Source organism: Siphateles boraxobius, unplaced genomic scaffold (assembly GCF_051911475.1).
Source record: "Siphateles boraxobius isolate OS27281-9 unplaced genomic scaffold, OSU_SipBor_1 25, whole genome shotgun sequence".
In the NCBI taxonomy this organism is placed as follows: Eukaryota; Metazoa; Chordata; class Actinopteri; order Cypriniformes; family Leuciscidae; genus Siphateles; species Siphateles boraxobius.
Genome location: NW_027508866.1, coordinates 5,356,578 through 5,380,000, shown reverse-complemented (window position 1 = coordinate 5,380,000; position 23,423 = coordinate 5,356,578). Strand labels below are relative to the sequence as shown.

Here is a 23,423-nt window from a genome sequence, read left to right as displayed (position 1 = left end):
CTCTCTCTCTCTCTCTCTCTCTCTCTCTCTCTCTCTCTCTCTCGCTCTGCTGGCGCATGCGCAGTCGTGTTCTCATCTCTCATCTGCACCGCTGTCCTGCTGCTGCTTCGCTGGATCTGAGGATTCAAACTTCCGGCACTGTCATGGCGGCATGCTGCTGTTTCTGACACCGACCAGACCGAATAACAAGCCGCCCCTCGTTCGGCCCCCAGAGCGGCACGGATCGAGGAGCGCAGGGGTCGCGGACCGCGGAAAAGGCGTCCTCTTCTCCTCCTCCTCCTCTTCCACTTCATCATCATCTTCATCATCATCGGTGGCGGAGCTGCAGCCGTGAGCGGCCATGGCGGCGCAGAAGCCCGTGGAGTGGGTCCAGGCCGTCATCAGCCGATTCGACGAGCAGGTCAGAGCTCATCTAAACATCTCTGAACGCTTCGTCTGCACGGATGCGCAGTTACGCAGCCGCCGCCGCAGCGCATCCGTGCAGACGCTCATTCTGATGCTGTCATGTTTATGTCCCATAACAATGTTAAAGGCATGGGACTGGACAAATCTAGTAGGACATGTTGCTCAGGATTCTTTTCTAAACCTAGAACCACATTCTTGTCAACCCTAAACCTAAACAACGAATACTAACCTAAAATCAGAGGGCAAGGGTTCATTTTGGAAATCTTTTCTTTCAACCAATCACTGACCACTGATGTTAGGTTTAAAGTTGCGTGCATGTCAACCAATTGTTATAAAAAAATCTTCAAAAAATTAATAAATCAGAGAGCAAGGATTGGAAGAATATTCTTATTGACCAATCACTGTCCTCGGACTATGTGCCAAGCCAAAAATTTGACCATCATAACCTTAATCGCATTTATACTCTGCTTCTATGGAACGTTTTTTTTTTCTTTGTGTTGTTTGTGTACAGATGACTGTCAAAACGATCCCCTTCACCCAGATCCGCGAAAACAATTAAAAACGCTGTATTACTCATGCCAGGCCAGTAGTTGATGATGTCACCTTGTATAAAAACACTACACGCCTGAACACGTAATACGCATGCGAATGACTTCACCGTTTTCACAAATTCGTGTTTTTGTAGTTTACACGGAGATTATAACTGTATCGTTTTAAAAAACGAGCCCTTTGAAACCCCTTTTCAAAAGTTTGTGTTTTCAGGCCCCCAAATCGCGGTTGTCGTGTAATTAAACGGGCAAAACGCTTAAAAAGTTTTACATTTTTAGTTGTAAATGGTGTTGTGTAAAGGTGAGAAGAATAATAATAATAAAATATAAATTAATGTCGGCATGAAACTGAAGTCGCGATAGCAAGCGAATGAAAAGGCTTCTCAAACAAGAATTTTTTTTATTCTGGGACTTGATTTTGTCCATCGGGAATTGATTTGATTATTAGATTGATGTGGTTTGGTCCGCTGTGATGTCATGTGAGTGACAGCTTGCCCCGCCCTCGCGCCAGTAAACGTGTCATCGGAGAAGAGATGTCACTGCAAGAGGGCGGGGAAGGTAATTTGATTTATGATAGCACATGAGTACTGCAGTATTACATTAAAAATAAGAATTTTGATTTCATGGTGACTTTAACCTAAAAGAGGAAGAAAAGAAGAAGTGAAAAAAGGAGAAACAAAGTTTCTTAGTATTTTTCATCATCATGTGTAGGGTAAAAAAAAAATATTAAGAAATTTTGTCAAACATGATACTTTTTCTAGATTTTTTGATTGCTTATAATAGACTTTGAGATTGTACCTAAATGCAAATTCAATTCTTGCTTAAAGAGAACAATTCTTACTTACAGTTTTGGATAAAGCATCACAAAGGTAAATTTCGAGAGTTAATATTTATCTTTAGATTTTTTGTCTAGAAAATGTTCAATTTTAAACATTATATTTGTCATAAAAACAGTGTATTCACATGTAAACTAAATAGTAAATGTCACAAAAACATGTGAATAAGGTTAATTCATAAGTCAGGGACTATTTTAATGCTGAACAAACAATACAAAATCTTCCAGATAAAAATGCATGTATTGTTGACACACATTAGCTATAGAGGGTCAAATTACAGCTAATATTGCTTGAACATGTTCTGTTTTGTTGCTCGAGGAACATGAAGGTTAGCGTTTATACTACTTGCACTTATTTTTATACTTTGTTGTGTATATGTTCATACTTTACATATTTTGTGTCCCACAAGTGACCTAACCTCATTGCTGACCCTTGATTGATCCACACAGCTTCACTTTCTCATTTTAAAAGCTGAATCATCATCAGTTTAATATCTCTTCAGTTATTAGGTTACTTCAGATGGTTTCAATGAGGTATGTTCAGTGTGATTTAAAGCTGAGTAGTATCTTATGCAATGATGACTCTCCCTCTTAAGTGTGGATTCTACTGGTTTAAACCTGCAATCGTACTTATGAAACAAGTTTTAAGTTAGAAATATAACCTATTGATTACCACAGATAGGTGAATGGTTAAACTAGTATGTTTTTGTTTCATCTTATTTTGGTAGTTCGGCCTCTGCGTACAATGTTTTAACTGCAGAAACGTGTTACATGTCTACAAGTGTTTGATTAAAATTCGACCAGACACCAAATAAACATTGACAGACTTAACAGACGGCCTTCCTTGAAACAGAATGATGTCGTTTGGAAAAGATATCTCACTTGTTTCAAACCCATATAACTTACTTTCTTTTATGGGTCACAAAAGGTGAGTTTCTGGTTGGATTTTCTTCAAAAAGTTGTGTCGTAAAATTAACTCTCTCTTTGAGAGCAGAAGTCTGTGAGAGTCAGGAGAAATATGTTGTTTATGAGCAGGTTAAACTGGAAACACATGAAAAATATATCAGTTTAGATAGAAGGTTCTTCAGTTTTGCTGCTACTTCTGCCCCTCAATGGTTGCTAGAGGTACTGCAACAACAAACGCTTTTGAAAACGGGCTTTCCATGAGTCTTAGCTAAATTAGCCTTATTACTTTTGGGTGCTAAATACCAGATTTGGTGGCGTACAGTGTATATACACACAGATCAGAGGGTTTGAGAGTTTCAGAGGGCGTTCAGTTGAAGGGGTCAAGGTTGGCTTGTGGGCTGTGTTGGGATCATTGCAGTTTGATTGAGGTTCAGCGGAGATTAGGGGTGTTTAGTGATGCTAAGCCTAAACTCTGGACAATCACCAAAAGAGATTTTGTGCCACTGATTGGTTTTTAGCAAGTTCCAGACTTGCTCTTTGAAATCGAGATGTTTGCTAGTGTTTACTTTATGTTTTCATATTGATTGAAGAAATATTTTCACCTAATAAATGATTCTGTCATCATTTGCTCACTCTCATGTGAATGTTTGAAGAATATCCTGGCTACTCTTGTACATACCCTGGAGGTCAAAAGTTTGGAATAATTAGCCTATGTTTTAAAATAAATCATCTTCTGCTCACTTCTGCATTTATTTCATAAAAAATACAGATATACAGAAATGCAGATAAAGACAGTAACATTGTTTAATATTACTATAACTGTGTTTTCTATTTTAATATATTTTAATCTATTCTATTATTTTATTAAATGCATTCTTTAATCTATTCTTGTGATAGAAACCTGAATTATCAGCATTGTTACTCCAGTCTTCTGTCAATGATCCTTTAGAAATCACTGTAATGTTTTTATTTAGTGTCAATTATTATCAATCATGATTGCTGCTCAATTATTAATAATGGGTCTTACTATTATCAATGTTGAAAACAGTTTTTGCTGCTTAATTTTTTGTGGAAACTTTTCATAATTCTTTGATAAATGAATATATTTGAAATATAAATCTTTTGTAATATTAATAATAATAATAATAAGTTTATGTATATAGCGCCTTTCTAGGAACGCTTTCAAGGACGCTTATGCTTACGCTGAATAATATCTTTACTTTCACTTGAATCAATTTAATGAATCCTTTTTTTTGCCTTTGAATAAATTACATTTTGAAATATATTAAAATTTATTTTTTTAAATAATAATTCACAGTATTACTTTTTATACTGTATTTTTGATTAAATAAATGCAGACTTGGTGAGCAGAAGAGACTTCAGTTCTTTCAAAAAAATGAATCCAAACTTTTGACCATTTATAATGAAAATAAATGGTGACTGGACTGTCAAGCTCCAAAATGACAAAAAAAGACAACAATTTCAGCCCTGAAAGCCTATGGTGTACCTTGGACCACTTATAATACCGCATCCATTGTGGAAGTGGCTGGACCCTAATACTCCCTCTAGTGGCGTAGTCTCTAAGACCTATAATTCAATTATTTTATTGCAATATACATATATTCCAGCTGTCCACTCCTGGGAAAGGGATGGTTTAGCCAAGCCTGACTGGGATGTGGTATTGGCCACATGTTTCACTGCTTAAGAACCTGGCTCACCAGATGATTCATTATAAATGTATAAATAGGGCTTATATCACTCCTAGTGTATTGTATAAGATGAAGGTTAGATCTGATCCATATTGTCATCTATGCAACACATCTACAGTCGGTTTTTATTTGGAGATGTTTTGGGAATGCCCAATTTGTTCTTTTGAATATTCTGCATCTGGATATACCCCAAGACCCATTGCTATTTCTACTTTTAGATGACTCTGCTCTCCAGTTGAATGCTCAACAAAAGAGGACCTTATTGGCAGCAAGCACTGCTGCCAAAAATACTATTTTAAAGCTATGGATAGAACCATGCATACCTTCACCTTTTGTTTGACTGTCTTATTTTAGAGACATTGTATTGCTGGAAGGCACCATTGCCAAGGTCAGTGGCGCAAAGGACAAGACTATTCAGAGCTGGACAAAAATTGCAGACAATTTGTTAGACAAGCTGAGATTTTGACATCCTACATTTCCCTCTCTGCCTTTTCCTTCCCCCCACATTCTACATATCCCCTTCTATATATATCTTGTTTTTGTTTCTTTTCTTTTCTGTTTATATGTGGTGGACAGTTTTCATGGCATCTGGCTGTATATAGTTCATGTGAGCTTTGATATGTTCCTGGTATGGTAAATAAAATAAAAATTTTGATCAAAAAGAAAAAAAAAAGACAACCATTAAAAGTGGTTCATATGCAAGAGTGTAATCCATCAGCCGGAAACTGAAGCCTCGCGGGAGCCGCCATTGTAGCAGAACTCAACCCGCTGTTAGCATTCCTTCGACTCCCGTTCATTTTGGCGTAACTTTGACAGCGAATAACTTTACATCTGAGGCGTCCAAACACTTCATTTGTCCATTATTTACTTCTAAAGAAACACGACAATGTATAAAACTCTCCATTACTTTGTATCTTACGTTATGGCCCCGTAGAAGCCGTTTTTGTACAAATAGGCTAACGATTGCGTCATAACCACGCGACTCTGTCGCACAGTAGATAAATTACGGTATAGACAGGAGGAGAAGCTCGCAGGCAATCTTTTACTGTCTATGAGGCAATCGGGGGGACATAGAGGCATAAAGTCAAGGAGAAGCCCATATATATAGAGAGTCCATAAAAGCAACGTTTCAACAACGTTTTTGAGGAATTAGGTGATTCAGATTTGTCTTAGCACAGCTACTAGAAGATTTACTACTGTCAGATAGTCGTCACGCTCAGTTTGAGCCCACACAGTCGCTCAGCCATCAGGAAGTGAGTGCTATAATCAGGCTTCAGTTTCCTACGTTGAAATCAAGAGGGCGCTGTGTCTATTTCTTTTACTGTCTATGTTCATATGATATATGAGTATATTACAAATTTTCAGAGGCCATTAATATTTTTGTGTGATTAAAAGACAATAAATTAAAGTCACTATTCACTCTGATATCTCTCATCCAGTTTGTGAACAGAAACACTTTCCGAATGCATATGTTTGTTCATGAACACAGTCTAACTGTGCATGTGTGTTTGTTTTTAGCTTCCTGTGAAAGTCGGCTTGCAGAACACACACACTAAAATCAGCACAGAACACAATAAGGAATGTCTGATCAACATCTCCAGGTACAAATTCTCCCTGGTCATCAGTGGACTCACCAACATACTGAAGAATGTCAATAACATGGTGAGTACATACACACAATACACATTTACAAACAGACTTCATATATATATATATATATATAGATGTAAATAATATATACACACACGTATCTTATGTAAACAAAATTTTATGTTAGATACGATTAATCGATTTGACAGCACTAAATATTTTATGAAATGTACATTACCGTTCAGAAGTTGGTGTTTGGTGTCAGAACAGTAATATTTTAAAACATTATTACAGGTTAAAAGAATTGTTTTCTGATTTATTTTAAAATGTAATTTATTCCTGTGACATTAAAGCTGAATTTTATGCATTCATTACTTCAGTCTTCAGTGTCACATGATCCTTCAGAATGTTTTTTGTTATTTTCTTATATCTTTATTGATCCTATATATCAACATTATTCCATATTTTCTAGATATTTAAGATGGCTATTGAAAAAATATTGATGCCAGAAATACTGTGAGCGTTTGTTAGACTGTCGAATATGTTTCTGTACTATGGCAGAGAATGTTGGGATCTCTCTCTCTTGCTTAGTTTGTTATGGATCTATGAGGGAGGACTCAAATGCAGAAATGAGTGAACAAGGGTTTATTTGAAAGACAGCAGATAAGACAGAATATTGTGAAGGAGAGGAGGTGATCAGTCCAAACAGTGGGCAGGGATGAGGCTCAAAGACAGGCTGGCTCAATCACAGGAGGAGGGAGGATAGACAGAACGGCAGCAAGAGACTGGAGGAGAACGGTATTTGTCAGACAGGATCGCACAGAACCAGGGGATCGAGTCTCAGGGCACGGACTATTACTGCACCGGCCGTAGTGTAAGCGGCCAGGGAAGCTCAGCTTGGAGGACAAACTAGGGAAGACACAAGACGACCAGACGAGGTGAGACTTAGGCCCCGTCCACACTACTGCGTTTTCATTTAAAAACGGAGACCTTTTGCTACGTTTGCACCTCCCGTCCACACTAAAACGGGAAAAACGAAGACCCAAAACGGAGAAGTTTAGAAACGCTGCAGCTCCGTTTTTCGTTTTGAATCTCCGGAGGGCGTTTTAGTGTAGACGGGACAAAACGGAGGAGTTTAGAAACGATGACGTAGAAGGTCACGCTCGGCTCTATGATTGGGTGTCATCACCCATGACGTATCCTTCCCTGATTCGTCAGCCACCCATCACATGTCCCGTCACCGGAAGAAAACAAACAAAAACATCCTGGACTACGTAGCTGATGTTAGTGAGTGCAACATGGATAACGAATTACAAGCGTTACTGACTTTGATGTCTTTGTTAACAGCTGTTGTGCAAGCAAATTCTGCATTTTACAATGCTATAACTGCCTACATGCGCCGTAGGCAAACTATTATTCGAGCGATCTATGACAATTCCCGTGTGCAGCGGCGGTCCATGAAAAGAAATCTCTGGTCTTCGACATTTTCTAATCTTTGCAGAGGTAGCTAACGTTACTTGCTTCCTCATCAAATCTGAGGAATAGTCCATCCGTTTCCTGTTTACACCGGCACGCGCATGAACAGTGTTGGAGAATGGTCACGTGATCCGAGTTTTCAGTCGTTTTAATGTGGACGGAGATCAATTCTAATACGCAGCTAAAACGCTGGTGTGGACGGAGATCGTTTTCGTTTTAATTCTCCGTTTTTAAACGAAAACGCAGTAGTGTGGCCGGGGCCTTAAAGGTGCTCTAAGCCATCGGTTCCCAACAGGGGGTCTCGGTCCACAAGGGGGCGTTAGCGAGCTCTTTAGGGGGTCTCGTAGGGCTCAACATGGGCTAGTAGATCAGAATTTTTCTTGTCCCCTCACAATGACAAACTAATTATTGATACATGAGTGATGAGTAACGTTACATAGGCCTATTTTCACTTCAAAATGGCGAAATTAGACGAAAGTGTATTAGTTTGCCTGATTATTTTTGTCATTCATTTAACATTTATGACCTAAAAAAGCTGTCAATAAAAAATAAAAATGAAGAACAAAACAATGTTGAATTTGAAGGATATGGAAACAAATATAGGAAATGTAATGTAGGCTATGCAATAGGCTATATTATGTGCAAAAAGGTGGTTAAAATCCAATTACATTCTAAAATTGTAACATTACAATCTAAAAACTTTGTTTTTAAAATGACGAAAGGCTAAACTAAAAATGAAAATAAAAACAAAAGCAAACACTAATTATTTTAGCCTGCATTTGATTACCCCATTATAATGGTCACTTTCATAAAAATATACTTGTAGGTTTAAAATTCCACATATGGCACATTTATTGTCTCCAACAGCAAGTATTTTAGCAACATCTACAGTATATTTTAGTCAGAATTATTACGCTACTATTCTATCGTGCTCGTCTGTTTGGCGCGCGTGCGCGCGGCGGCGCTCATTAACGGAAGCTTGAATTTTAGCGGAGATTCACTTGCAGAAGCTCGACCTCTCCTGACAGTGAAATGGACATATTTGTTTGACTTTCTAACATTTACAGATGGAGAATATACCAGTGAAATGTAAGTTAAGCACTGAGGAAAGCGCCACGTCTCAAACGCATTAAACAGCGCAAGTATTTATCTGTCAGTCAGCAACAGTATCTGTCAGAGCATCTGCAGGGCAAGCTGCTTTAAACGTGTTAACTATATCTTACCAGTTATTTTGAAGCGCTTAATACTAGCTTGTGTCATGTTTAGGACAATTGTAACTTACTATGTTCTTTCACTGGGAGCTCACACTGCGTAACGTTACTCCGCTATATTTCAGATGTGCTCGTATGTATCGATATAAACGGTATTGTCTCATTCCATATTGTTTAAAACAAATCGATATATTGTACAAACTCGATATACTGCCCAGCCCTACTAGGAATGTCCTCTTTCTCGTTTCACCCTCGTAGTTCTTTGACATTTGAACGCGTTATAAATAACCTGGAGTAACATTGACACTCTTCGCGCTACTGTGTATGACGTTTGCTGTTTGTTTTGCTGATGGCCAGTCACTGGCCAATCAACTAGCCCGACATACTCTTTTACTGGCCCCGGGCGCGATATTTTTTTTTCACAGGATGGTAGGGGAAGACTCATGAATATTCATTAGGGAACTCATGCCTGATTGGTCTTAACCCCAGTGACTGGTAGGTTTAGGGGCGGGGTTAGGGGTAGGTCATCAGACCAATCAGGCATGAGTTCCCTTATGAATATTCATGAGTCTTCCCCTACCATCCTGTGAAAAAAAATATCGCGCGCCGGGCCATCGGGCCATTGCTTATGTCGAGCCCTGGGGTTGCGTCATATTTTGAAAAGTTTTGAGAAGTGAGCATTAAAGCCGCAGTTCCTAACTTTTTTTGTGTTCAAAATTGACTAAATTTATATAATGAGCGAGTACACCATGAGTGTTTTTGCTGTTTTTTAGAGTCACTATGGTACACCTATAATAAATGTTTATATTGGGACTATTCTACACTGGTTATGCGTGACTCGTCATAGACATAAACAGAGAGAAGAAGCTCCAGCTACAATGTTCTTCAACAAGACGCATTATTCTGTTAATAAATGCATGTTTATTAATCGCTAGAGCGCCAAACGATCATATTACATTAGCTCATTTTATTCACGATCCCCTGGCTGACCTGTTTTCAACGAGGTCCCAGACACCAGTCATTTTGTAATAGCCTATATTAATTATTTTTTCCCTACACACCAGTGTGAATACTGACATTTTTGTTATTGCATTTCTAAAAGGGCCAATTACTAGACTACTCCTAGGCTTATTTTTTTAAATTAATTTGTTTTTGTTATAGTATTTTCAATATTATACGCTATTATTTGTGCATAAACATATCTGGTTATAGTAAAGAACATACTGTTTGTTTAAAAACGAAACATTTTGTCATCCTTGCTGCAAGCTCACAAGAGCGACAATATCATTAAATGTGAATATTTTCTTGGGAAAAAGGGGGTCTCAGACAAAAAAACGTTGACATCCCATGAGACCCCCTGTTGGGAACCGATGGCTTAGAGCACCTTTAAGTAAGCTCTGACTAGCAACTACAGAAGACTGTCAAACAAACAATGTAGCACACAAAGTTTATGGCACACAGAGAGTACATAAAACGAACTGGCAAAACATGAGGGCAAGAGAACACGTGTAAAAGGAGCTGAGAACAAGAGGAACGGGTGAACACACTCAGACAAACGAGGACTCGACAAGAACACGAGGAACATGGCCAACACAAAGACAGCCATATGTTCAAGCACAACACAAACATAAAGACACGAAACACAGACAAAGCATAGTTATCATCTCTCTCTCTCTTACAGCGAATATTTGGGGATACTGCGGAGAAGAACCTTTACCTGTCCCAGCTTATCATCATGGACACACTAGAGAAATGCCTGGCAGGGGTGAGAGACGGCTGCAGATCTTTCATTGCGTCTCATCTCCATGATTGTGCCATTATTGCTTTTTAAACATCATTTAGAGGTTCTGAGAAGCACATCTAGATGTTGATGGATCCCATAAATGTCTCTTTCTCTAATAGCAACCAAAGGACAGCATGCGTCTTGACGAGACGATGCTCGTGAAGCAGTTATTACCCGAGATCTGTCATTTCATCCACACGTTCCGTGAGGGAAACCAGCACGCAGCTGAGCTGAGGAACTCGGCGTGTGGGGTTCTGTTCTCTCTGAGCTGCAGTAATTTCAGCGCTGTCTTCAGCCGCATCTCCACCAGGTGCTCGTGACTGGATGAAGGAAGGCATGTATCCGTAATGGATGTGATCTCCCTGACCTCTGTCTGTCTGGATCTCTGCAGGTTGCAGGAGCTGACCGTCTGCTCTGAGGATAACGTAGACGTGCATGACATCGAGCTTATCCAGTACATCAACGTGGACTGCTGTAAACTCAAACGCCTACTGCAAGGTTTGATAGACTCAAAATACTATGAAATATTAGAGGCAGCAGGAAAAAAATGCCTTTTTTTTCTTTTTATGTGTCAAATTTTTAAAGAGTAAACCTTTTCTCCTTGCAGAAACTGTGTTCAAATTTAAAACCTTAAAGAAGCCAGCCCAGTTGAGTGTCATTTACAATTTAGAGAAGGTAGGTGGAATTATTATTATTATTATTAACATAATATGAAAACAAATTGCAGCTATGTGACTCTTTAATAACAATATAATTACTATTTTAAATTGAATTATTTTATTATTATGTTATAAAGAATTGTATTTTATTGCCTTAATAACAATATAAATGTTAAAACAAGAGTATTATAATTTATACATTATTATTATGGTCCAAACTGCCTTGTCACCTGATACATGAATACATTTCTCACATTTATAGAATTAAAGGTACAGTAACCGATTTCTGAGAAACGTTGTTGAAAGTGAATCGAACAGAGCGCCACAACACACTTGTAGCCAATCAGCAGCAGGGGGCGTGTCCACTCATGATGGGGGAGGTGATAGAAAGTGAGCCAATCAGCAGTAGGGGGCGTGTCCACTCATGATAGTGAGCAAGAGAGAGATTTGAAGAAAGACTATAGAAAGAGAGACATTACAAGGACCCGCTTTAATATTAGAAAAGCTTTTCAGCGCTGGAGAGACTGAAGCAGGAAGGCCTGAAAATGGACGCTGAGGTTGCTTTGTTTGTTGCTCCACACGTGAGCAACATTGTTTTTGATATGTTTCACAGAACCAAGATATTTCACAGAACTTAGATATTAGTGTTGCACAATACACTGGTACTAGAAAGGTATCGCGATACCCAGCTATTAAAATCGGTACGATATGAAATTTTATTAGTACCGCTACTTTATGAGTGACAGCACTCTAAATAATAAGAGCAGTATTTCTTTATTTTGCGTCGATGTGTGACAGCCGGAGTCAGGATGTGTGTGTAGAGCTCCGCTTCCACTGTTTTCATTCACTAAACAACGGAAGCAGAACAGTAAAATATATACGCACAGCGAAACATGCATGCATGAGAAAATAAAGCGTGGGACGTGCTCGCGCTGCCGGCTCAGACCTGAAGCGCACACACACACACACACTCCTTACACAGCATGCGATCGCCACTTCACTTCTCTTTCGTGGATTATTTGGATTGAATAATGAAAATTCTAGGTAAAAATGGACGTCCTGGCGAGTATTCACGTAAACACAGTCGGTATGTCTTTAGTGAACCTAAACCGTTTGTATAAATAAATCGTATGTGTTCCATAGGGTGCCGAAGTTATGACGTCACTTTGTAGGACAACTCGGAAGTTAGCGGCGCAGGGGTTCCCTCGATCTAAAAGCTATGCATTTTCCCCATAGACTTTTGGAAAATCGCAAAAAATAAGATCTGTGTTCAACAAAGAGTTGTGACCCTTACACGTTTTGTCTATCAAGATAATCTTTACAAGTTAATCCAAAATGTATATATTTTGAAGCCTATATAAAGTTTAAAACACCAAACGCAGGTTATTACTGGTGTGTTTTATTTCATAGATCAAAACGTGAAAATATTTAGAGGCTTTGTTAACCACAGACCTTATTTCAGGCGATTTAGCAAAAACCCATTCAAAAAACCCATAGACTTTAGGGCGAGGGACCCGGAAGTGCTAAAATGCTAACTCACTTCCGCGTCCCTCCCCTCCGCTTCCGGCTCATGGGACCTTATTTCGGAAAAAATATGTATGACAGTCAATGGCGAGAGACAACTTATCTTTTTATTCCGTCTGAACTGAGTGATGAATTACACATATGATGTTTGTCAATTTAAAAGATAATTATGAAAGTCAGGAAAGTCACAGTTTGTCATAAAACAGAAGAGTAACATTTAGTTTTATGTGAAAATCGCTCCATGAACTACATCTCTCGTCTCACACTATGTACGTCACCAAGCTCGTGTGTGTGCAGTCTGGTACAAAACACACCGGCATGACGGCGTAACGTTACGATTATAACGTTAGACTATAGAAAACATGACAGACGTTAGGCTTCAGTAAAGTTAGCTTCATTCATTGAGAGAAAAGGTATGACGTCACATGCACGCCTTTTGGGTTTGTAGTCTTTGTAATTACGTATTTTCACAGTCTTATACCTCAACAGTTTTACATCAAACTGCCACTTTCTTGACTTTAAAATGTATCTTTTAAATTGATAAACATCATATGTGTAATTCAGGGCACAATTCAAACGGGATCCAAATATTTTTTGTCTCTCGCCATTGACTACCATACAATATTTTTCCGAAATAAGGTCCCATGGTCCACCGGAAGGGGAGGGACTTAGGCTCTCTCAATTGGTTTGCCTACGTGCAGGTCTTAAAGGGCCAGCAGCCTAATATTCTGTGTAATTAATGTTAATGAAACAACCACCCAATGCTTGACTGAATAAATTGATCTATTTAGTAAGAATCAGTCTATAGTTCATTTATATGATTATAATGTTGTCCCGGGTTTAAAATAAAGCACAGCAAGGATATTTGAGAGTGTTTCTCCCTTTTCAGGAAAAGTATCGAAAAAGTATCGAAATCGCAATTCTTGACTTGGCATCGGTATCGAAACAATAATTATGATATCGTTACAACACTATTGGATATACTGTTGTAATGTTAGCTACAGTAACAGGACAGTTTTGAGTGTCATTGGTTGTCTGGAGCTGGTGTGCTCTACTTGCGACTTACAGCCAACTCTAGCTTGTATACTCTCTTGTGAACTATGCTCATTTTTAGTTCTTCCTTGTCGTTTGTTCATCATCTTCGCTTAATTTCTCGCGAAGCCTTATTTTGCTTCGCTTCAGCTATTATAAAGAGACATCCACTATTACATGTGTGTTTGTGCATTTTGGGGGCGGAGCAAAGAAGGGAGGAGTGTGTTTGTTTGGGTTGATTTCAGATATCAAAAGTGTTTCTCAGAAATTGCTTTCTGCACCTTTAAATGTTTTGTTTAAATGTTTATGTTCTGTGGTTTTTATGATTTGATGGTGTTTGCATGAAATTTCCTCTGCTGCCACCTAGTGTTGTCCTATCTCAGTGCAGCAAACATCTGCAGTGTGTGTTTAAAAAGTAAATAAAATAAATCGATTGGATTTGCAGGCGTTCTGGAACTGGGTGGAGAATTATCCTGATGAATTCACCAGGCTGTACCAGAGACCACAGGCGGACATGGCTGGTACGTCCACTGAAAAACTCTCTGTAACTGTATCATAACAATATGCTTTGTAGATTATGTGCGAATCTTATGTGTGTGTCTTTTAGACTGTGCTGAGAAGCTGTTTGATCTGGTGGATAGTTTTGCTGAGAGTACGAAGAGGAAAGCAGCTGTTTGGCCTCTGCAGATCATCCTCCTCATCCTCTGTCCTAACATCACGCAAGACATGTCCAGAGACACGTCAGATGACTCTAAATACAACAAGGCAAGCATACAAAAACGTGAACTTGTGAAGATCTTTGATTTTTATTGTTCTTAAATTATAATACCCATTGATAGACAGATTAAATATGCAATTACAATTTAAATATTGTAGTATTGTGTCAAGCAAATTTAAAAAGTAAAGTCAATTTAGTCACCTTTAAATGATTTTGGTTACTTTCATTTCTATGGCACTTTTTATATACTATAGAAATAAATGTGAATTTTATTTTTAATATTTTTATTTCTTGTTTCTTATTTCTGCTATATATGGCATTAAATCAGGCACTGACAAAACCCATTTCAGGAATTTGAGCCTCACTAATATAGTAAAAACATGTACACACGCTCACACACATGCTCAACCTAGACAGCTACATCACATAGTTGACAGTAACCAGACTAGTAACTATAATTAGATTCATAAGTGAGCATATAACCCCAATTCTGAGATCTCTTCATTGGTTGCCCATTCATTTCAGAATTGATTCCTTTTATTCGTTTATAAATCTTTATGCAACCAAGCACCGAGCTACCTTTCTGAACTGCTGCAACCGTATACTCCATCGAGAAATCTGAGATCAAGCGATAAGAACCTGTTATTAGTCCCACCTTCCAGACTCAAACGCAGAGGGGATCGAGTTTTCTCTGTGTTCGGGCCTCGGCTGTGGGACAATTTGCCCATAGAAGTCAGGATAGCCCCTTCCGTGATCTCTTTTAAGTCACTTTTAAAAGCGCACTTGTTTTTGGTTAGTTTTACCATTTCTCCTTTCGAGTATGATGCTGTTTTTCCTTTTTATCTAAGTCTGATACTGCCATTTCTGTTTTATTATTGATGAGTCTGATACTGTTTTTGCCATTTCTGTTTTCTTATTTGATTTTTTTAAGTCAGGCAATGTTTTTGCTACTCCTGTTTAAGGCTGTTCTTAGCTTTGCTGTACTTATCTGTGCTGTGCTGTTATGCATGGTATTATTGTCTTTTAATTTTGCAGTTCTGTAAAGCACTTTGGTCAGTCAGTGGCTGTTATAAAATGTGCTATATAAATAAAATGAACTTGAACTTGAACCACATTCTTCCTAAGCTATTAATGTGCTGTTGTTTTCTCCCTGTAGAAACTGTTTTTGGAGAATCTACGGAAAGCCTTGACCGGTCACGGTGGAAGCAAACAGCTGACAGAGAGCGCAGCCATCGCCTGCGTTAAACTGTGCAAAGCGTCAACGTATATCAACTGGGAGGATCATTCGGTTATCTTCCTGCTGGTGCAGTCCATAGTCATGGACCTGAAGGTATGGACAAATATGGCTCCCAGGTAGAGTTTGGACCTTTTTATTATGTAATTTTTTTTGTTTTTGGGCTGGAAAAAATAGATTTTTCTGACTTTATTTATTTATTTATTTATTTATTTATTTATTTATTTTATTTATTTTTACAGGCAAGTCATTAAGAACAAGTTCTTATTTACAATGGCGGCCTGACAAGTGGAATAACCACTTAGGGAAAAGGAAATAGGACTAAAATAAATACAATACATTAGTGTAGATGCCATCCTTCTTATGATGTACAAAGTACATCCGGATTTATGGGAATTGTTCCCGGTTCCGGCTGATCTAAACTATGCAGCCTAACATTGAATTATAGAAGTCTACAGAGTGTTATGTGTATGCTAGGTCAAAGAGATGTGTTTTTAGTCTAGATTTGAACTGACAGACTGTGTCTGCTTCCCGGACAATGTTAGGAAGATTGTTCCAAAGTTTTGGTGCTATATAGGAAAAGGGTCTACCGCCAGCAGTCGATTTAGATATTCTAGGTATTATCAACTGGCCGGAATTTTGAGATCGCAGTAGACGTGAAGGACTATAATGCGTTAAGAGCTCGCTCAAATACAGGGAAGCTAAACCATTTAGTGCTTTGTAAGTAATCAGCAATATTTTAAAATGTATACAATGATTAATAGGGAGCCAATGCAGTGTTGACAGAACCGGGCTAATTTGGTCATACTTCCTGGTTCTGGTAAGAACTCTAGCGGCTGCGTTTTGGACCAGCTGTAGTTTGTTTATTAAGCGTGCAGGGCAACCACCCAGTAGAGCATTACAATAATCTAGCCTTGATGTCATGAATGCATGAACTAATTGTTCTGCATTTGTCATTGAGAGCATATGACGTAATTTAGATATATAGAAAAATGCGGTTTTACAGATACTATTCACGTGACTTTCAAATGAAAGATTGCTATCAAAGAGCACACCCAGGTTCCTAACCAACGACGAGGACTTCAAGTGTTAGACAGTGAGACTTTACCTAATGAGACCTTGATGAGCAGGTTTAGGTGTGTTTAATTGAGGTTGGAGCTGAACTTTGCCGGACAGTGGCCCTCTAAGAGCATGATTGGACACCCCTGGGTTAAGCAATAAGAAGGGGAATGGAGTTTGGGAAATGTCACAGGCAGGACTTAAACCTGCATCACCCACATAAACCCCACAGCTCAACTTTTCAGATTATCGGAGTGACGAACACAAAATCCCAAGTCTGGTGATTCGCAGCGGCTCAAGTGTGTCTGAATCTTTCTTGTTGATGCTTTCCTCTTCATTGAGGGTTGTCTCTTTGTGTCCAGGGGTTGCTGTTTAACCCAGCTAAGCCATTTTCCAGAGGCGCAGGAAGCCAGAGTGCAGACGTGGACTTAATGATCGACTGTTTTGTCTCCTGTTTCAGAATCAACCCACACAACAATCAGCAGTTTAAGGTTTGTGGACAAGTCAGGTCAAATTCAAATTCATTAATGGAGCACTTTTCATAATACACATTGTGAAAAGCAGCGGTACAGAAAATCATGTATTTAATGTCTATCATTTCTTAAAACCTTTTTTGCCTCAGTTATATTCATGAGATTAGAGCTGGGCGATAATATAGTTTAAATTTTGCAACAATAGAAGCGATCAAGCAGAGATATGCTATATAGTATATATCGCATACACATGTATGCGGATACAGTTGGACATACTTATATATCTAACTTTTTATAAAGGGCTAAGCAATAATATAGTACATTTCACGCTGAAATAACTGAATATATTGCTTTATATGAGTGAAGTTAAAGTTTTATATAATATATATATCCAAACTTGTATATAGAGGCGTGCGAAAACACAATTAATATTTTTGTGATATAAACAATCATGCGGCAGAGATTAGCTATGTACTGTAGTATAAATTGCTTCATGTTAATTTGTTATCTGGTGATATTGAGAATTATGAAACCTGTAAGGTTTTGTAAAATGTATACACTGTCCCAAGACCATGCACCAAATCTCTTTCTTTTTCTGTAAGGTGTGTCTGGCCCCGTCCTCGCCTCCTACCTTTCATTTTGTGCTGGTGAATTCTCTTCACCGAATCATCACTAATGTAAGAGCTCCTGGTGTCCTTAGTTCACCTCAGAGAGATAGAATGTCTGATTCACTCCCAGGGTGTCCAAATGTCCTCTGTGTGTCTTCTGTCATGATGTAGTCCCCGCTGGACTGGTGGCCGAAGATCGATACTGTGTACGGTTACTCGGGAGAGCTGCGGCTCATGTTTGCTGAGACTCTGGGGAGAGTGGTGCAGGGATGCAGCAGTCACGCCCCCCTCCGCATGACACCGGTGAGACGCCCACAAAACCTCTCAGAGATGAGAGAGCCTCTTCCAGTGTCCTGCTAGCTGTCTTAGGCTGGCGTTCGGAATAGATACTAGCATACTGCACAGTTTACTTCATACAGCCTACTAATTTTAGACAGTATGTGAAACGGTATACAGTATGTGCTTACACTTTATTTTAAGGTGTCATTGTTACAGTGTAATTATATATTTAAGTACTGAGTAATATTAAGCAACTACAATTACTTACTATAGGGTTAGGGTAGGATTAGGATTTGGTTGAGGGTTAGTTCCATGTAATTATGCATAATTTACTGTTATTACTATGGTAAGTACATGTAACCTATGTAACAAGGACACTGTAAAATAAAGTGTTACCCAGTATGCTATAAAAATGTTCCAGACAGTCCATGACATGATCACTGTGTTGTATAATATATATATATATAAATTTATAACTATTTTTGTTTTTTTAATCTATATATAATTAGTTCAGAGGGGTGACCAGTCATCTCAGAAATTAATGCAGAAGTTTTAGTTGAAAATTATTTTCATGACTCGAGAGATTAAAAAAATTCACAGATAAAAAATATATGCAAATAATACATATACATTAAAAAATAAAGGAGGATATAAATAAACTAAATACAATTTATGAGAAAATTAAAATATATACCCAAATTAAGATAATTATTTTACATAATTTTGCATTTATGACAGTTTTATATATATAACATATATATATATATATATATATATATATATACATACACACACACAAACACATGTGTATATATATACATATATATATATATATATATATATATATATGTGTGTGTGTGTGTGTATGTATATATATATATATATATATATATATGTGTGTGTGTGTGTGTATGTATATATATATATATATATATATATATATGTGTGTGTGTGTGTGTATGTATATATATATATATATATATATATATATATATATGTGTGTGTGTGTGTGTGTACGCGCACCAAGGGTGCATTTATTTGATCAAAAGTACAATGAAAACAGTAATATTGTGAAATGGTATTGCAATTAAATTACATTATACATTACTGTCATTTTGATTCAGTTTAATGCATCCTTTTTGAATGAAAGTATCAATTTCTTTAAAAAACAAAACGATCATACGGATCCCAAGCTTTTTGTTCAGAGCTTTTTGTACACGTTTCTATTTCTTTCTCTCTGTGTCTTCCTCTCAGAGTTGGACGTTTAAGGACAGAATGAGCAGTCTGAAGTTAAGAGAGAAAACCACTGATCTAGACACCAGGATTCATAAGTATCTGCTCTTGGCTTTGGTGAAACTCCTCCATGCAGATCCCAAATTGATGCTACATGTGAGTCAGGATGTTTACCATAGACATAATAAATACATAGACGCCCTATTGGCCGCTGGAGCGTACGGCAATGGTGCTGCCTTATTGCAGAAGGCAACTTTCCCATACCTCTCATTACGGGAATTGAGAAAAATGCCTGCTTCGTGTGTTGCTTGGGGCTTTACAAATCGCCACACAATTGAAAACAGGTCTCGGGGAATTAGCTTTCACAAACAAGACTGAGCATTTTTTTCAGGTTGAACTTGGTCATTATATAATTAGCAATAGTAACGTACACCACGTACAAACCACTGAAATCGGTTGATAAATGTAAACGTTATTATTGTTGCTATTCAGGAAAACCGCAGCTCACCCGGTTACTTGCATTTGTTTACAGCGCAGTCTTACCCTCAGCAAAATGGCGGACGCGTTGACGTATCGCAGCAACGTTTCAAAGCCGCCAATAAGGGTGTCTATCTATTTATTATGTCTATGATGTTTACCCCTCTCTGGCTTTAGTGTGATACTTATAAATATGCTCTTCTGTACATTTAATGTCACTTTTGTGTGTTTGTGAATCAGAATCCGGGTAAACAGGGTCTGGAGGTCCACAACAGCACAGCAGAGCTCATCACAGGCCTGATGCAGCTTGTGCCTCTTGCTAACATGGGAGAAATTTCCCTGGAGGCCATGGAGGTGAGCTCATTGTTTCTCTTTCTTTATTCAGCGTGAGTTTAGTTAGCGTTTGTGTGAGTTATCGGTCATAATCTATCTCTATATTAGGCTCTTTTGGTTCTGCATCAGCCTGAAAGCATCGAGCTGTGGAACCCAGACGCTCCTATGGAAACCTTCTGGGACATCAGGTAGTGGACTCGAATCCAGGTAACTGGTTCTGATAGAAATGAAACTCTGCCCGTCTGATTGCGTATTTGTTGGTTCAGTTCTCAGGTGCTGTACTTCATCTGTAAGAATGGTCATCAGCTGATCAACAGCACTGAGATTCTGAAGTGGCTGCGAGAGATTCTCATCTGCAGAAACAAATTTCTCCTCAGGAACAAGGTGAGTCGGCACTCTCACCTGTATTTGCTAAAATGTGAAGTCTTTTACCTAACCACACTGCGTGGGGTAATATTGAAAATATAAATTATTATATATTTTTATAATATTATTATCATTATTAAATAATTTGCCAAAATGTGAAGTATACAACCAAACTAAACTGCATGGAGTACTGTATCCCACAATTCAATGTGCTCAACCTGACCTTCCATTGTAGCAAAAGAACCAGGATATATCAACCAGGAAATGTACAGAGAATTTGATAAAAAAAAAAAAACTGTATTTTTTTGTGATATGATAAAATAATGCCCCTCAGTTGATTATACATAAAAAATGGTCAAGATATGTACTAAATAAATATTTAAATTAGTGCTGTCAAATCTATTAATCGCGATTAAACATAAAAGTTCGTAAATTTGTAATAATATGCATATGTGTGTATGTATATAAATATAAACTTTTTTGTTAGATGCGATTAATCAATTTTACAGCATTAATTTAATTATCTAACGCATACTATTTAATAGTATTTTATCATTGTAGCTAATAGTACACATTTTAGTAAATGTTTTGTTTAATTTAAGATTATATACATTTATATATATATATATACTATATATCTCTCTATATAAAAATTACTAAAGCGTTTATATTTAATTTAAGTTAATTGATTAGCAAGGTTATAAAACTGGCTTAGTTAATAGTATTCTAAGTATTCTAGTATGGATGTAGCATTTTAATACCAGGTTTCTAAGGGCCCTTTCACACCTACCTTGTTTGGTCTGGACTTTCGGACTTTTCAGTTTGGTCCGAATCAAAATTACAGGTGTGAAACCTCCCCCGGACAACGGTCCGGACCAAACAGATGAAATTTGGTCCGACGAAAAGAGGTAGTCTCGGTCCGGATCAAACTGAACAAAGGTTTGGTTCGTTTCTAGTGTGAAAGCATTTCTGTATGGTTCGGACTTTTAGACCTTTTACAGGAAGTTCCGGTGGTTCTCGCATAGCCGAAAAAACAGAAGGTGGCAGGAAAAATGAGCCGTGGTAGCACATGGGGAGAGGAGATGAGGTTTTTAATTGAAGTATGGTCTGATGACATAATAAGAAGTCAACTGAAAAAAACGTCTGTTCATTCATGTTGTCAAAGTTACCCGCTGAATTGACAACACGCTGACGTCAGACGCACGTCCGTTTACAAACCAATCAATGTCGAGATGCAGCCCACATAGATGTTGACGACAGGACGCAAGTATGTCACGTAAAGTTTTTTAGTGCGCTCGCATAATTGCAGTGTGAAACCAAACCAAAACTTTCTGAAAGTATAAAATGTATCAAAACGTGAACTTTGGTTCTGACCTTGGTGCGGACTTTCAGGTGTGAAAACGCCCTAACTCTCTGTTGTTTTTCTCCTACAGGATCGGGCCACAGCGGGCAGCAACATCACCAACTGCCGACAGGCCCAGACCAAGCTGGAGGTCTGTCTCTACATGTTCCTGTGGAGTCCAGACATGGAGGCAGTTCTGGTGGCCATGTCCTGCTTCCGCTACCTGTGTGAGGAGACCGACATCCGCTGCAGTGCAGAAGACATCCCTGTGCAGTCCCTTCTGCCAAATTACCACACATTCATGGAGTTTGCATCTGTCAGTAACATGATGATTACAGGTCAGTCTGATCAACTAGCTTGAATACAGGGTTCTCAAGTCTCACGCATTAGCCGTGAGACACACGCAATTCAACCAGTTGCACGCTCACACGCCACACCGTGTATTTCTCACCCTTAAAAGGCAATGCCAACCGAGTTGTCCTGCAAGCGTTATATATAACGTTGTATATGAGGTGCAGGCACACAAAGTGAAGTTTCCTGCCGCCAGCACGTATCGCGGCCAGATTGCGTTCGTTACTAGGCAACATAGATGCGCGAACAAACAGAAGTTGACGGAACCATCTCAGCCACCGTACGTTCGTTACTAGATAACAGTGTTAGGAACGTTACTTCAAAAAAGTAATTACTTAGTTATAGTTACTCACTACTTGTTCCAAAAAGTTAGTAAGTAACTGAATTACTCTAAAATAAAAGTAACTCGTTACCAGGGAAAGTAACTATTTGCGTTACTGTTAAAAAAAAGTTGCTATATGTCAAAAATTTTGATTTTTTTTAGCAGTTTTCACAAGTCAGTTGAAATGAGTAGAACAGACAGGTGTTTGTACATAACTTTCGATATTTATTGCACGTCGACAGACAGCAAGAGGTTTATCCTGCACTTCAAGTATTATCTTTGTAAGATAAGTAAACAGTTACACCATATAAAGTGCATTTAACTCTAGCAAATTAAATCAAACTCTCTCAACCTGAGACAACTGGTCAAGTAAACAACCTGTAGGCTACTTTCAAGTGTTCTGTTCACAACAAAAGTAAACTTTTAAACAACAAAAAAAAGTGTGTTTAGCTCTGTAGTCTTATTCTTGCTTTAATAAATCAAACTCCCAATGTCAGACAACTGGTCTGGAATACATTCTGTAGCCTACTTCAAGTATTTTCAAAAGTAAAGAGTTAAATAATATAAAGTGTGTTTGCAGTAACTGTAACAAATTAAATAAATAAAACTCTTAACAACGCGAACCCGTAACCTCTGACACGCTTGGCAAAAGATTTACCACTAGACCATTTAATAACTCAATCCAAAAATTGCAGATCGATGGATTTATTTACGGGTTTAGCAAAGAGGCTGCACAGTTTGACAAGTTTGTACCCAGCACTTCCGAATGCGTCTCTGTCCCCCAACACATTTCAAACCAAGCTGACGCCTATGGTAACGCATCGCATTTAACGTCCAGTAACGTTAACGGCGTTGTAACGACGGGAAAAGTAATTAGTTGGATTAGCACGTTACTGAAAAAATAACGTCGTTACCTATTCCAAACACTGCTAGATAACCAACAACATCGC

The 23,423-nt window shown here is 38.2% G+C and overlaps 1 protein-coding gene across 2 annotated transcripts in view; it reads left to right on the top strand.

Annotated features, from left to right (window-relative positions):
• The first annotated feature begins 109 nt into the window (after positions 1-109).
• Positions 110-23,423, top strand: part of nf1b (neurofibromin 1b) — a 94,177-nt gene continuing 70,863 nt past the window's right edge. Inside the window, exons 1-17 of one of the 2 annotated variants that reach the window (XM_077242115.1) lie at positions 110-400; positions 5,922-6,065; positions 10,362-10,445; positions 10,583-10,773; positions 10,855-10,961; positions 11,071-11,138; positions 14,124-14,199; positions 14,286-14,443; positions 15,553-15,726; positions 17,052-17,180; positions 17,765-17,839; positions 17,942-18,073; positions 19,304-19,438; positions 20,000-20,113; positions 20,201-20,280; positions 20,359-20,476; positions 21,892-22,138. In XM_077242115.1, coding sequence (XP_077098230.1) covers positions 341-400; positions 5,922-6,065; positions 10,362-10,445; positions 10,583-10,773; positions 10,855-10,961; positions 11,071-11,138; positions 14,124-14,199; positions 14,286-14,443; positions 15,553-15,726; positions 17,052-17,180; positions 17,765-17,839; positions 17,942-18,073; positions 19,304-19,438; positions 20,000-20,113; positions 20,201-20,280; positions 20,359-20,476; positions 21,892-22,138 — 2,092 coding nt within the window. In that variant the 5' untranslated portion in view covers positions 110-340. The remainder of the gene's footprint in view (positions 401-5,921; positions 6,066-10,361; positions 10,446-10,582; positions 10,774-10,854; positions 10,962-11,070; positions 11,139-14,123; positions 14,200-14,285; positions 14,444-15,552; positions 15,727-17,051; positions 17,181-17,764; positions 17,840-17,941; positions 18,074-19,303; positions 19,439-19,999; positions 20,114-20,200; positions 20,281-20,358; positions 20,477-21,891; positions 22,139-23,423) is intronic. The other variant, XM_077242116.1, reaches the window with a different exon arrangement.